Source organism: Bombina bombina, chromosome 5, assembly GCF_027579735.1.
Source record: "Bombina bombina isolate aBomBom1 chromosome 5, aBomBom1.pri, whole genome shotgun sequence".
Classification (NCBI taxonomy): Eukaryota; Metazoa; Chordata; class Amphibia; order Anura; family Bombinatoridae; genus Bombina; species Bombina bombina.
This window is the reverse complement of record NC_069503.1, coordinates 806,393,604-806,409,480: the sequence shown is the minus strand read 5'-3', so window position 1 is coordinate 806,409,480 and position 15,877 is coordinate 806,393,604. Positions and strand designations below refer to the sequence as shown.

The following is a 15,877-nucleotide window of genomic DNA, read 5'->3' as shown; positions in this document are numbered from 1 at the left end:
TATGAGTGGGAGGGGCCTTTTTAGTGCTTTTCTGTGCAGATAAAAATACTGACAGAGACATCCAGCTTCTTCCTTCATGATCCAGGACATCTCTGGAGGGCTCAAAAGGCTTCAAAGTCGTTTTTGAGGGAGGTAAAAAGCCACAGTAGAGCTGTGGCAGTTGTTGTGACTGTTTGAAAAAAAAACGTTTTTGTCTGTTATTATTCTGTTTTGGGTATTAAGGGGTTAATCATCAATTTGCAAGTGGGTGCAATGCTCTGCTAACTTGTTACATACACTGTAAAAATTTCGTTAGTGTAACTGCCTTTTTTCACTGTTATTTCAAATTTTGACAAAAATTGTGTTTCTTAAAGGTGCAGTAACGTTTTTTATATTGCTTGTAAACTTGTTTAAAGTGTTTTCCAAGCTTGCTAGTCTCATTGCTAGTCTGTTTAAACATGTCTGACACAGAGGAAACTACTTGTTCATTATGTTTGAAAGCCATGGTGGAGCCCCATAGGAGAATGTGTACTAAATGTATTGATTTCACCTTAAACAGTAAAGATCAGTCTTTAACTATAAAAGAAATATCACCAGAAGATTCTGACGAGGGGGAAGTTATGCCGACTAACTCTCCCCACGTGTCGGACCCTTCGCCTCCCGCTCAGGGGATGCACACTAATATGGCGCCAATTACATCAGGGACGCCCATAGCAATTACCTTGCAGGACATGGCTGCAATCATGAATAATACCCTGTCAGAGGTATTATCCAGGTTGCCTGAATTAAGAGGCAAGCGCGATTGCTCTGGGGTTAGGAGAAATACAGAGCGCGCAGATGCTGTAAGGGCCATGTCTGATACTGCGTCACAATATGCAGATCATGAGGACGGAGAGCTTCAGTCTGTGGGTGACATCTCTGATTCGGGGAAACCTGATTCAGAGATTTCTAATTTTAAATTTAAGCTTGAGAACCTCCGTGTGTTGCTTGGGGAGGTATTAGCTGCTCTGAATGACTGTAACACAGTTGCAGTACCAGAGAAATTGTGTAGGCTGGATAAATACTATGCGGTACCGGTGTGTACTGATGTTTTTCCTATACCTAAAAGGCTTACAGAAATTATTAGCAAGGAGTGGGATAGACCGGGTGTGCCTTTTTCCCCACCTCCTATATTTAGAAAAATGTTTCCAATAGACGCCACTACACGGGACTTATGGCAGACGGTCCCTAAGGTGGAGGGAGCAGTTTCTACTTTAGCAAAGCGTACTACTATCCCGGTTGAGGACAGTTGTGCTTTTCAGATCCAATGGAAAAAAAATTGGAGGGTTACCTTAAGAAAATGTTTATTCAACAAGGTTTTATTTTACAGCCCCTTGCATGCATTGTGCCTGTCACTGCCGCGGCGGCATTCTGGTTTGAGGCCCTGGAAGAGGCCATCCATATAGCTCCATTGACTGAAATTATTGACAAGCTTAGAACATTTAAGCTAGCTAACTCATTTGTTTCTGATGCCATTGTTCATTTGACTAAACTAACGGCTAAGAATTCCGGATTCGCCATCCAAGCGCGTAGGGCGCTATGGCTTAAATCCTGGTCAGCTGACGTGACTTCGAAGTCTAAAATAACCAACATTCCTTTCAAGGGGCAGACCTTATTCGGGCCTGGCTTGAAGGAAATTATTGCTGACATTACTGGAGGCAAGGGTCATACCCTTCCTCAGGAAAGGGCCAAATCAAAGGCCAAACAGTCTAATTTTCGTGCCTTTCGAAATTTCAAGGCAGGTGCAGCATCAACTTCCTCCGCTTCAAAACAAGAGGGAACTTTTGCTCAATCGAAGCAGGCCTGGAAACCTAACCAGTCCTGGAACAAAGGCAAGCAGGCCAGAAAGCCTGCTGCTGCCTCTAAGACAGCATGAAGGAACGGCCCCCTATCCGGCGACGGATCTAGTAGGGGCAGACTTTCTCTCTTCGCCCAGGCGTGGGCAAGAGATGTTCAGGATCCCTGGGCGTTGGAGATCATATCTCAGGGATATCTTCTGGACTTCAAAGCTTCCCCTCCACAAGGGAGATTTCATCTTTCAAGGCTATCTGCAAATCAGATAAAGAAAGAGGCATTCCTACGCTTTGTGCAAGACCTCCTAGTTATGGGAGTGATCCATCCAGTTCCGCGGACGGAACAAGGACAGGGTTTTTATTCGAATCTGTTTGTGGTTCCCAAAAAGAGGGAACCTTCAGACCAATTTTGGATCTAAAGATCTTAAACAAATTCCTCAGAGTTCCATCTTTCAAAATGGAAACTATTCGGACCATCTTACCCATGATCCAAGAAGGTCAGTACATGACCACAGTGGACTTAAATGATGCCTACCTTCACATACCGATTCACAAAGATCATCATCGGTTTCTAAGGTTTGCCTTTCTAGACAGGCATTACCAATTTGTAGCTCTTCCCTTCGGGTTGGCTACAGCCCCGAGAATCTTTACAAAGGTTCTGGGCTCACTTCTGGTGGTTCTAAGACTGCGAGGCATAGCAGTGGCTCTGTATCTAGACGACATCCTGATACAGGCGTCAAGCTTTCAAGTTGCCAAGTCTCATACAGAGATAGTTCTGGCATTTCTGAGGTCGCACGGGTGGAAAGTGAACGAGGAAAAGAGTTCTCTATCCCCACTCACAAGAGTCTCCTTCTTAGGGACTCTTATAGATTCTGTAGAAATAAAAATTTACCTGACGGAGTCCAGGTTATAAAAGCTTCTAAATGCTTGCCGTGTTCTTCACTCCATTCCGCGCCCTTCGGTAGCTCAGTGTATGGAGGTAATCGGCTTAATGGTAGCGGCAATGGACATAGTGCCATTTGCGCGCCTGCATCTCAGACCGCTGCAATTATGCATGCTGAGTCAGTGGAATGGGGATTACACAGATTTGTCCCCTCTGCTAAATCTGGATCAAGAGACCAGAGATTCTCTTCTCTGGTGGTTGTCTCGGGTACACCTGTCCAAGGGTATGACCTTTCGCAGGCCAGATTGGACAATTGTAACAACAGATGCCAGCCTTCTAGGTTGGGGTGCAGTCTAGAATTCCCTGAAGGCACAGGGATCGTGGACTCAGGAGGAGAAACTCCTTCCAATAAATATTCTGGAGTTAAGAGCGATATTCAATGCTCTTCTGGCTTGGCCTCAGTTAGCATCTCTGAGGTTCATCAGATTTCAGTCGGACAACATCACGACTGTGGCTTACATCAACCATCAAGGGGGAACCAGGAGTTCCCTAGCGATGTTAGAAGTCTCAAAAATAATTCGCTGGGCAGAGTACCACTCTTGCCACCTGTCAGCAATCCATATCCCAGGCGTGGAGATCTGGGAGGCGGATTTTCCATCCAGGGGAGTGGGAACTCCATCCGGAGGTGTTTGCTCAGTTGATTCATCGTTGGGGCAAACCAGAGTTGGATCTCATGGCGTCTCGCCAGAATGCCAAGCTTCCTTGTTACGGATCCAGGTCCAGGGACCCAGAAGCGACGCTGATAGATGCTTTAGCAGCGCCTTGGTTCTTCAACCTGGCTTATGTGTTTCCACCGTTTCCTCTGCTCCCTCGACTGATTGCCAAAATCAAACAGGAGAGAGCATCAGTTATTCTGATAGCACCTGCGTGGCCACGCAGGACTTGGTATGCAGACCTAGTGGACATGTCATCCTTTCCACCATGGACTCTGCCTCTAAGACAGGACCTTCTGATACAAGGTCCTTTCAATCATCCAAATCTAATTTCTCTGAGACTGACTGCATGGAGATTGAACGCTTGATTCTATCAAAGCGTGGCTTCTCCGAGTCAGTCATTGATACCTTAATACAGGCACGACAGCCTGTTACCAGGAAAATCTACCACAGGATATGGAGTAAATATCTTTGTTGGTGTGAATCCAAGAATTACTCATGGAGTAAGGTTAGGATTCCTAGAATATTGTCTTTTCTTCAAGAGGGCTTGGACAAAGGATTATCAGATAGTTCCTTAAAGGGACAGATTTCTGCTCTGTCTATTCTTTTGCACAAGCGTCTGGCAGAGGTTCCAGACGTCCAGGCATTTTGCCAGGCTTTGGTTAGAATTAAGCCTGTGTTTAAACCTGTTGCTCCCCCGTGGAGCTTAAACTTGGTTCTTAAAGTTCTTCAAGGAGTTCCGTTTGAACCCCTTCATTCCATTGATATTAAACTTTTATCTTGGAAAGTTCTGTTTTTGATGGCTATTTCCTCGGCTCGGAGAGTCTCTGAGCTATCTGCCTTACAATGTGATTCTCCTTATCTGATTTTTCATGCAGATAAGGTAGTCCTGCGTACCAAACCTGGGTTTTTACCTAAGGTGGTTTCTAACAAGAATATCAATCAAGAGATTGTTGTTCCATCATTGTGTCCTAATCATTCTTCAAAGAAGGAACGTCTTTTACATAATCTGGACGTAGTCCGTGCCTTGAATTTTTACTTACAAGCTACTAAAGATTTTCGTCAAACATCTACCCTGTTTGTCGTTTACTCTGGACAGAGGAGAGGTCAAAAAGCTTCGGCAACCTCTCTTTCCTTTTGGCTTCGGAGCATAATACGCCTAGCCTATGAGACTGCTGGACAGCAGCCCCCTGAAAGGATTACAGTTCATTCTACTAGAGCTGTGGCTTCCACCTGGGCCTTTAAAAATGAGGCCTCTGTTGAACAGATTTGCAAGGCCGCGACTTGGTCTTCGCTTCACACTTTTTCCAAATTTTCCAAATTTGATACTTTTGCTTCTTCGGGGGCTTTTTTTGGGAGAAAGGTTCTTCAGGCAGTGGTTCCTTCCGCTTAATCCTGCCTTGTCCCTCCCATCATCCGTGTACTTTAGCTTTGGTATTGGTATCCCATAAGTAATGGATGATCCGTGGACTGGATACACTTAACAAGAGAAAACATAATTTATGCTTACCTGATAAATTTATTTCTCTTGTAGTGTATCCAGTCCACGGCCCGCCCTGTCCTTTTAAGGCAGGTCTAAATTTTAATTAAACTACAGTCACCACTGCACCCTATGGTTTCTCCTTTCTCTGTTTGTTTTTGGTCGAATGACTGGATATGACAGTTAGGGGAGGAGCTATATAGCAGCTCTGCTGTGGGTGATCCTCTTGCAACTTCCTGTTGGGAAGGAGAATATCCCATAAGTAATGGATGATCCGTGGACTGGATACACTACAAGAGAAATAAATTTATCAGGTAAGCATAAATTATGTTTTTTGCTGTGCAAAAAAATGCTAAAATAGGCCCCTCCCACTCATATTACAACAGTGGGAAGCCTCAGGGAACTGTTTCTAGGCAAAATTCAAGCCAGCCATGTGGAAAAAACTAGGCCCCAATAAGTTTTATCACCAAACATATGTAAAAAAACGATTAAAGATGCCAGCAAACGTTTTAAAATACACTTTTATAAGAGTATGTATCTCTATTAATAAGCCTGATACCAGTCGCTATCACTGCATTTAAGGCTTTACTTACATTACTTCGGTATCAGCAGCATTTTCTAGCAAATTCCATCCCTAGAAAAATATTTTAACTGCACATACCTTATTGCAGGAAAACCTGCACGCTATTCCCCCTCTGAAGTTACCTCACTCCTCAGAATATGTGAGAACAGCAAAGGATCTTAGTTACTTCTGCTAAGATCATAGAAAACGCAGGCAGATTCTTCTTCTAAATACTGCCTGAGATAAACAGTACACTCCGGTACCATTTAAAAATAACAAACTTTTGATTGAAGAAATAAACTAAGTATAAAACACAGTCCTCTTACGACCTCCATCTTAGTTGAGAGTTGCAAGAGAATGACTGGGTATGGCAGTGAGGGGAGGAGCTATATAGCAGCTCCGCTGTGGGTGATCCTCTTGCAACTTCCTGTTGGGAAGGAGAATATCCCACATGTAATGGATGATCCGTAGACTGGATACACTTAACAAGGGAAATGTGGGTTTAGTATCCCTATAATTTAAAAAAATTATTAATATGAATCACATTTATTTATTATAATTTAGACCGAAGAGGGCACCACCACTAATAGTGTAGTTTCCAATGACTTGTTATACCAGCTGCAGTATTTTGTATATGAAATAGTTGGTTGTGTTCTTAAAAACCACAACCTATTAAAATAGGTTCAGCATGCACTGAAATCAGACTTCCTTATTTTTCACTGTCTGTACACCCATGTTGCTGTATATTATCTCTGCATATATACCAAAACCCAATACTTAAAGGGACATGAAACCTACATTTTTTTCTTTCATGATTTAGAAAGAGCATGCAAATTTAAACAACTTTCTAATTTACTTCTATTATCTAATTTGCTTAATTATCTTGATATCCTTTGCTGAAAAACATATCTAAATAGGCTCAGTAGCTGCTGATTGGTGGCTTCACATAGATGCCTCATGCGATTGGCTCACTTATGTGCATTGCTATTTCTTCAACAAAGGATATCTAAAGAATTAAGCTAATTAGATAATATAAGTAAATTGGAATGTAGTTTAAAATTGTATTCTCTATCTGAATCATGAAAGAAAAAAATGGGGTTTAATGTCCCTTTAAGGGCTGATATTCCAAACCTTGCCAGCATGGTGAGAAATCACACACATATTTTTTTAAGGGCCTCTCTGTAATGACGAGAATTCTTAGATCATCTCATCTGAGCTGCAACGTTTTGAATATCATTGAAAATGAACGTTATAATACTTATCTCTCGTAACTTCTTCTGCTGGCTATATTTAGACAGCTTTTCTATAGCTGTTACTTAAAGGGACACTGAACCCATTTTTTTTCTTTCATGATTCAGATAGAGCATGCAATTTAAAGCAACTTTCTAATTTACTCCTATTATCACTTTTTCTTTGTTCTATTGGTATCGTTTATTTGAAAAGCAAGAATGTATGTTTAGATGCCGGACCATTTTTTCTGAACAACCTGGGTTTTCTTGCTGATTGGTGAATAAATTCACCCACCAATAAACTAGTGCTGTCCAGAGTTCCCTTTAAGGTTACCAAATGCTCTCACAAATAAACAAGAACAAAATAAAAGGAAACAGAAGACACACTGACAAAATATAAAATGTATGAGATAAAGTGTATATGAACTTCAATAACATTTAATAATAATCATTTTTCGCTGCTCTATAAAAACATAGTTTTAACATGGCTTCTTTTTCTTTCTTTAATTATGTTCTTGTGCTAAATAAACTAACTTTTTTAAGTGGTGATGAAACCCAATTTTTTCTTTCATTGTTCAAATATAGCATACAGCTTTAAACAACTGTGAAATTTACTTATATTATCTGATTTGCTTAGTTCTCTTGTGATCCTTTTTGAAAAGCATACCTAGATAGGTAGACAGAAGCTGGGAGCTAGCTGTTGATTGGTGCCTTCACATATTCTCTCGTCTGTCATTGGCTGTGTTCAGCTAGCCCTCAGTAGTGCATTGCTGCTCCTTCAATAAAGGATACTAAGACAATGAAGCTAATTTGATGATAGAAGTCAATTGGAAAGTTGTTTAAAATTCAAAAAATTTAACTTTTCATTCTTTTTTTAAACTTTTCATTCTAAATCATGAAAGAAAAAAGTGTTCTCTGTCCCTTTTAATGCGATTTCTTAATTTCATTAACTTTTTATTTACAGGACTTATTAAGATGCAGAGTTTTGACATCAGGGATATTCGAAACGCGATTTCAAGTAGATAAAGTAAATTTTCAGTAAGTATTGTGACAACTTTGCATTCTATATTTTACTGACATTGTCTTTAGATCTATTCATCTTAAACCTGTATGAAGTTTTCAATGTCTTTTATCGGCCCTGGTTTAGCCTACATTGTACGAATATGACATATAATCTAGTTTATTGTACACACAAACATTGTTTTGTATATGTGTATACAGTGCAGTACCTACAGTCTGTTATGTCATTCTGCAGACAAGAAGCTAACCTCTCCCTTTTCACCTGTGTTTTTAACAGCATGTTTGATGTAGGTGGACAGCGAGATGAGAGAAGAAAGTGGATTCAATGTTTTAATGGTAAGTTGCTGAGCTATTTAAAGGGGCAGTGCTAGGACAGGTTTCAGTAAACATGTGACCTACATAGGGCCAGCACTTCTTCTCAGTAAAACTGTTAGATGTTACTGATGCCCGAGAACAGGGATGGCCATCTGGCAGCCCAAGGGCCTCATGTGGCCCTCTGCACCAGTCTGCCGCCCTGGCCCAAACTTAAATGATCAACCTTACCTATATCCCCTGAACCACTGGAAGAATATTATTATTTGTGAGTTTAATAATCAAATTTATATGCGGCCCTGAATGCTTCTAAAATATAGACCTGCAGCCCTATGTGTTGTTCATCACTGATCTAGAACAAACTGCTCAGGGAGGGTGGCAATATTCAGAGCAGTAATTTGATTGGCTATAATGTGCTGCCAGACTAAATGTAGTCATGTTTTCATTAATGACAGAAGTGAGAGAATCCCTAGAATACAGTGACCAGATTATGGGAAACAAGAGAGAGAATATTTAAAATATTAAAATGATCTCTATTTATATCTGGGCTTCACTGTGGCATATGTCAGTATGTGTAATCTATAAGTGGTGCTGCTTGTAGAAAGCAACTCTTACAATTATTATTGATCCTCCTGTAGTGTGTCAATAGTTACAATATACAGAATGGGTTCAAATTGTCTTCATATAATGAAATAACAGAATTTACAGGTTCCCAGATAACACAGCTGTGCACTTCCCTCTCCCCAGCAGCCACAACTCACTCTGTTCCTCACATGCACTTCCCTCTCTCCAGCAGCCACAACTCACTCTGTTCCTCACATGCACTTCCCTCTCTCCAGCAGCCATAACTCACTCTGTTCCTCACATGCACTTCCCTCTCTCCAGCAGCCACAACTCACTCTGTTCCTCACATGCACTTCCCTCTCTCCAGCAGCCACAACTCACTCTGTTCCTCACATGCACTTCCCTCTCTCCAGCAGCCACAACTCACTCTGTTCCTCACATGCACTTCCCTCTCTCCAGCAGCCACAACTCACTCTATTCCTCACATGCACTTCCCTCTCTCCAGCAGCCACAACTCACTCTGTTCCTCACATGCACTTCCCTCTCTCCAGCAGCCATAACTCACTCTGTTCCTCACATGCACTTCCCTCTCTCCAGCAGCCATAACTCACTCTGTTCCTCACATGCACTTCCCTCTCTCCAGCAGCCACAACTCACTCTGTTCCTCACATGCACTTCCCTCTCTCCAGCAGCCATAACTCACTCTGTTCCTCACATGCACTTCCCTCTCTCCAGCAGCCACAACTCACTCTGTTCCTCACATGCACTTCCCTCTCTCCAGCAGCCACAACTCACTCTGTTCCTCACATGCACTTCCCTCTCTCCAGCAGCCACAACTCACTCTGTTCCTCCCATGCACTTCCCTCTCTCCAGCAGCCACAACTCACTCTGTTCCTCACATGCACTTTCATATGCACCTAGCAGCTACACATGACAGAAGTGAGAGAATCCCTAGAATACAGTGACCAGATTATGGGAAACAAGAGAGAGAATATTTAAAATATTAAAATGATCTCTATTTATATCTGGGCTTCACTGTGGCATATGTCAGTATGTGTAATCTATAAGTGGTGCTGCTTGTAGAAAGCAACTCTTACAATTATTATTGATCCTCCTGTAGTGTGTCAATAGTTACAATATACAGAATGGGTCCAAATTGTCTTCATATAATGAAATAACAGAACTTACAGGTTCCCAGATAACACAGCTGTGCACTTCCCTCTCCCCAGCAGCCACAACTCACTCTGTTCCTCACATGCACTTCCCTCTCTCCAGCAGCCATAACTCACTCTGTTCCTCACATGCACTTCCCTCTCTCCAGCAGCCACAACTCACTCTGTTCCTCACATGCACTTCCCTCTCTCCAGCAGCCACAACTCACTCTGTTCCTCACATGCACTTCCCTCTCTCCAGCAGCCACAACTCACTCTGTTCTTCACATGCACTTCCCTCTCTCCAGCAGCCACAACTCACTCTGTTCCTCACATGCACTTCCCTCTCTCCAGCAGCCATAACTCACTCTGTTCCTCACATGCACTTCCCTCTCTCCAGCAGCCACAACTCACTCTGTTCCTCACATGCACTTCCCTCTCTCCAGCAGCCACAACTCACTCTGTTCCTCACATGCACTTCCCTCTCTCCAGCAGCCATAACTCACTCTGTTCCTCACATGCACTTCCCTCTCTCCAGCAGCCACAACTCACTCTGTTCCTCACATGCACTTCCCTCTCTCCAGCAGCCATAACTCACTCTGTTCCTCACATGCACTTCCCTCTCTCCAGCAGCCACAACTCACTCTGTTCCTCACATGCACTTCCCTCTCTCCAGCAGCCACAACTCACTCTGTTCCTCACATGCACTTCCCTCTCTCCAGCAGCCACAACTCACTCTGTTCCTCACATGCACTTCCATATGCACCTAGCAGCTACACGTACTTCCTGTGTCTTCAGTAGCCGCTGCACATTACTTCCCCATACTCTCAATAGTAAGGTTGCCAGGTGTCCAGTATTTAACTGAACAGTCCAGTATTTTAGCCGGCTGTCCAGTAAAATCTTCAGAAAAATACTGGGCACTTAAAAGGACGGGAAACCCATTTTTTTTATTCAGATAGAGCATACGATTTTAAATAACTTTCCAATTTAGTTCTATTATCTAATTTGCTTAATTATTTCAGTATCCTTTGCTGAAAAGCATAGCTAGGTAGGCTCAGCACCTGGGTGCTATTTGCTGGTTGGTGGCTGCACATTTTATATGTCACCTCATGCTACATAATTAAAAACAAATCCTTATTTCAGGATGAATAACCTTTGAAATATAATGTATAGAAAGCTATCTTAAGATGTAGGTTTCCTCAGAAAGCGTTTTATTTTTTTTAAATCCTATTTAAATAACAAAAAAATCTTATATAAATAAAAAAAAAAAATCTGATTGAAATATATTTATTTTTTATATCATTGATTTGTATCCACCCTACTGTGACCTCACTGCTCCTGAGCAGGATACTATGTGATTGGTGGGATACATGGTAAAAACAAATAGTTATATCAGTAGTCTAGAGTGGACTTCAGGTAGCTATATACTATCATAATCCACGTTTCTATATTTAGTATGAGATAAATGGGTTATGGGATCAGTCACTTAAGCTACTGGATCTCTGGAAAAACTATGTAATCCAGCCCAATAATTGTAAATATTTATATATATATATAATAGTTTTACCTAATACTTCTTTGCCGTTTGCCGCATTCCTAGTTTGATCTATTCATCTTCCAGGCAATAGTAAAATTAATACCCAAGCTTGTGCACAAACCTTTTAAACTGTTGTGCACATGGCAGCTCTATTCTGTTGATGTTTGCCGCTATTTCTGCGGATGAAAGCACACATTGGAATTCTACTTAAACAATTATCGCTATCATTTGCATTAAATGGTAGAGCGCCAACAAGATTTTGCAGCGCTAAACAGTTTTAACAATTTGGTATATTTGGTTTTTTTTCTTACAGATGTCACTGCTATCATTTTTGTAGTTGCTAGTAGCAGTTACAACATGGTTATAAGAGAAGACAATAACACAAACAGACTACGGGAAGCACTGGACCTGTTTAAGAGTATCTGGAACAACAGGTAATAATAGATTTGTTGTTTTCCTTCATCTGTCAGATTAATGATGAAACAAGGAAACGTCAGCTGTCAGTTAAAGGAACTTCACATAGGTTGCGAGTGCGAATGAACAGGGGAAGCCAAACTGGAAAAGTAAAAACATGGCACATGCTAATCCATTAAACATCAAATAATCTAGTAGGAAAGTTAGAGAATTTTGGCCGCTTTTATAAAATACCTGGCATATAGGTTCCTATGTTGTAATGTTTAAAATGTCTGAAGATTAACTTAAAAATAACTAGATAGCTATATAACACTGCAAAACCAATTAAAAGGGACATAAACCTCTATGCTGATGACACCCAGATCTACCTGTCCACCCCCACTCTCCCTCTGTCCTTTCTCATGTCAGCGACTGCTTATCTGGTATTTCTTCCTGGATGGCCTCTCACCACCTAAAGATTAACATGTCCAAGACTGAGCACCTTCTAATCCCCCCCTCAAGCTCCACGCTGACTTCTGACTTTTCTATCCCTGTCGATGGCATCACCATTTCCCTTTTCCCCAAGTCCGCTGCCTCTGAGTTACACTTGACTCAAATCTATCCTTCGTCCCCCACATCCAATCGCTTTCTTCATCCTGCCGCAACCACCTACACAATATTTCCAAGGTTCGCCCTTTTCTGAGCGCTGACACCACAAAGCAAATAATAATCCACTCCCTTGTTATTTTCCGACTTGACTACTGCAATAACCTACTTACTGGCCTTCCTCTTTCCCGCCTCTCCCCCCTTCAATCCATTCTAAATGCCTCTGCCAGGCTGATCCACCTTTCACGTCGCTCTGTATCTGCTGCACCTCTCTGCGAGTCCCTTAATTGCCTCCCCATTCACAGCAGAATTAAATTCAAAATTCTCACCCTTACATACAAAGCTCTCACCAACACTGCTCCCCTCTAGCTATCCTCTCTAATACACAAGTATACTCCAGCCCGCCCACTAATATCCAGCAATGACCTGCTCCTTGCTTCTGCGACTATCACTTCTTCTCATGCTAGACTGCAGGACTTCTGTCGTGCAGCACCTACCCTCTGGAACACTCTCCCTCGTGCTGTCAGGCTTTGCCCTAATCTTTCTTCCTTTAAATGCTCCCTGAAGACTTTTCTGTTCAGGGAAGCCTACCACCCAACTCAATAATAAATTAATCCCACTTACCTAACATTTGCCTCGTCTAACTCTGCATTAAAATCTTTCTCAATCTTGCAGTCCTCACCTCCTGTTTCTCAACCTCTTACCATTCTAGATTGTAAGTTCCCATGGGAATAGGGCCCTTAATCCCTCCTGTATGTGTTTGTAAAATGTCTCTTATATCATTGTTTTATTTAAATGAATTGTACCCATGGACAGCACTGCGGAATATGTTGGTGCTTTATAAAGTATAATAAATAATAATAATAAATCTTTCTTTCTTGGTTCAGATAGAGCTTATGATTTTAAATAACTTTCCAATTTAGTTCTATTATCAAATTTTCTTCATTCTCTTGATATCCTTTGTTGAAGGAGCAGCAATGCACTACTATTTGCTGTCTGAACACATATAGTGAGCCAATGCCAGGTGGAATACATGTGCAGCTAGCATATTAAGCAAATTAGATAATGGAATTCAATTGGAAAGTTGTTTAAAATGACCCAGTCTACACTAAGCATAATAAGCCCCTCTCAGTTATAATACATTACATCAAAGGTTATATGAGATTTGTTTGTGGTTGGTGTTTTAACCAGGAACCTTTTCTTTGATTCTAAAAACATTATTCATTATTTATTTACTTTTTGCAGGTGGTTACGAACCATTTCCATTATTTTGTTTTTGAATAAACAAGACATGTTAGCGGAAAAGGTTCTGGCAGGGAAATCAAAAATAGAAGATTATTTCCCAGAATATGTTCGCTACACAGTACCTGATGATGGTAAGAAAGATGGAAAATAAACATGCACATAGCTTTGTTAAAGGTACAATATCTATCTGGGACGGTGGCAGGACAAAGAAATGGAGACATAGCTTCAGTGAATTTCTTTATGGGCAACGTATATTGACAATATGTTGGTCCTCTGGAAGGGATCAGCAGACTTAAACAATTTACTTACTGAATTAATCGATAATAGTATGAGTGTCTTCCTGTGATGCCAACAGAGATTGAAACAAGTAGAAATTTTAGATTGAACTTTACAACAATCACATTACAATACCTTTATAACGAGAAGTTATTTCATATAGAAAATTATACCTAAAGGTGCAATTTCCCATACATTTTAAACTCTGCAACTGGTATAACAAGTCATTGTAAATACATTAAGGAGAAACCAATTTTACAGTACACTCTCCCTTTAAACACTTTCCGGTTACCAGCCATTTTAATCGTATGGCAAAAAGAAACCTCTGTATAGAGGAACCATTGTATGTGGAACATGTCGTGTATGTGGAACATGTCGTGTATGTACCCATATGAGAAAGAAATCTGAGAATACGGATAGATTTGGTAATATCCATAAATACAATCGTTATATCAATTGTAAATCCAAAAATGTAACTTGTTTGACCTGTGGTTGTTCAATTGGTTGTGTTATGTCCACAAGATCTCTTGGAGTATGAATTACAGAATACTTACATGAACATAAACCCAAAAAATTATTTCATGATTCAGACAAAACATACAATTTTAAACAACTTTACAATTGACTTCTAATATCAAATTTGCTTAATTTTCTTGGTATTCTGTGTTGAAGTAACAGAAATGCACTATTGGGATCTAGCTGAACATCAGATGAGCCAATGACAAGAGGCATATATGTGCAGCCACCAGTTAGTAGCTAGCTCCCAGCAATGCATTGCTGCTCTTGAGAATACCTAGGTATACATTTCAATAATGGAAACAAAAAGAAAAAAGCAAATTAGATAACAGAAGTTAATTGGAAAGTTGTTTAAAATTGCATACTCCGAATAATGAAAGAAACCTTTTGGGTTCTATGTCCCTTTAAAGGACCACTAAATACAGAAGAATTTTATAATTGACAGATACACACTAAAAAGACAATGCAATAGCACTTAAAGGACCAGTCAACACAGTAAATTTACATAATCAGCAAATGCAAGATAACAAGACAATGCAATAGCACTTAGTTTGAACTTCAAATGAGTAGTAGATTTTTTTTTTGACAATTTTAAAAGTTATGTCTATTTCCCCTCCCCCTGCACCATGTGACAGCCATCAGCCAATCACAAGTGCATACACATACCATGTGACAGCCATCAGTCAATCACCAGTGCATACACGTTTATTCTGCAAAAAAAGTTTAAATATAAAAAGACTGTGCACATTTTGTTAATGGAAGTAAATTGGAAAGTTGTTTAAATTTGCATGCTCTAACTGAATAATGAAAGTTTTTAATTTTGACTTGAGTGTCCCTTTAATTTGAATTTAGTGGCACTAAATATATTATGGAGCGGGATCTCTGGTAGTACTTGGGCTTACATTTATTACATTCAATAACTACACTATAATCCATTCTGATTAAATGCAGTACATCAGATGATAGAAGGTTTCTTCTGAACCTAGTAATATGCATCAGTTTCCAATCAGGTACATGACTTAGGTGAGCTCGGATTGGCTACAAAAATCACATGACAAAAAAACAATGAGTTGAGGAGCGCCATTCTTCAAAATGTTTCAATTTACAACTGATGTCGAGATATCTGGTTATTGGCCAGAAAAAAGCAGGGGTACTGGTCTATGGTTTGACTCTTATTCTCTACCTTTTTGTTTCTGTTTAGGGAGATTTCCCTTTGGGGGGTATCAGTTTGCTTTGCTGTGGCATAGTAATTCATTTTATTTAATAATATAGTAAAAGTTCAGTTTTTTAAGGGAATGTGCACCTAGTAACCATCAATTTCCCCACCCGTTTCTTCTTTGGTTGTGGATATGTGGCTAGCATAAAGGCTACTGAGCCAGGAGTCCAATCTGACGTTAGTTCTTTATTATTATTATCATTATCATCATATAAGTATTTGTTCTTTATTTTCAAGCTTTATAAGGCACACAGGGTCACTTTATAGCATTGCTTTGACACAGCACTCATAAAAGGTTGCCAGTTACTGCACTAGTGGATACCCTACTCATTTTGACTAGTATATTTCAGTTCCTTTAAAATG

At 40.4% G+C, this 15,877-nt stretch overlaps 1 protein-coding gene across 2 annotated transcripts in view; it reads left to right on the top strand.

The window, feature by feature from the left end:
- GNAL (G protein subunit alpha L) overlaps positions 1-15,877 on the top strand; it is a 927,952-nt gene that overhangs the window by 896,830 nt on the left and 15,245 nt on the right. For both annotated transcript variants that reach the window (XM_053714908.1, XM_053714909.1), the window contains exons 7-10: positions 7,643-7,716; positions 7,976-8,034; positions 11,576-11,696; positions 13,507-13,637. In XM_053714908.1, the coding sequence (XP_053570883.1) occupies positions 7,643-7,716; positions 7,976-8,034; positions 11,576-11,696; positions 13,507-13,637 (385 nt within the window). The remainder of the gene's footprint in view (positions 1-7,642; positions 7,717-7,975; positions 8,035-11,575; positions 11,697-13,506; positions 13,638-15,877) is intronic.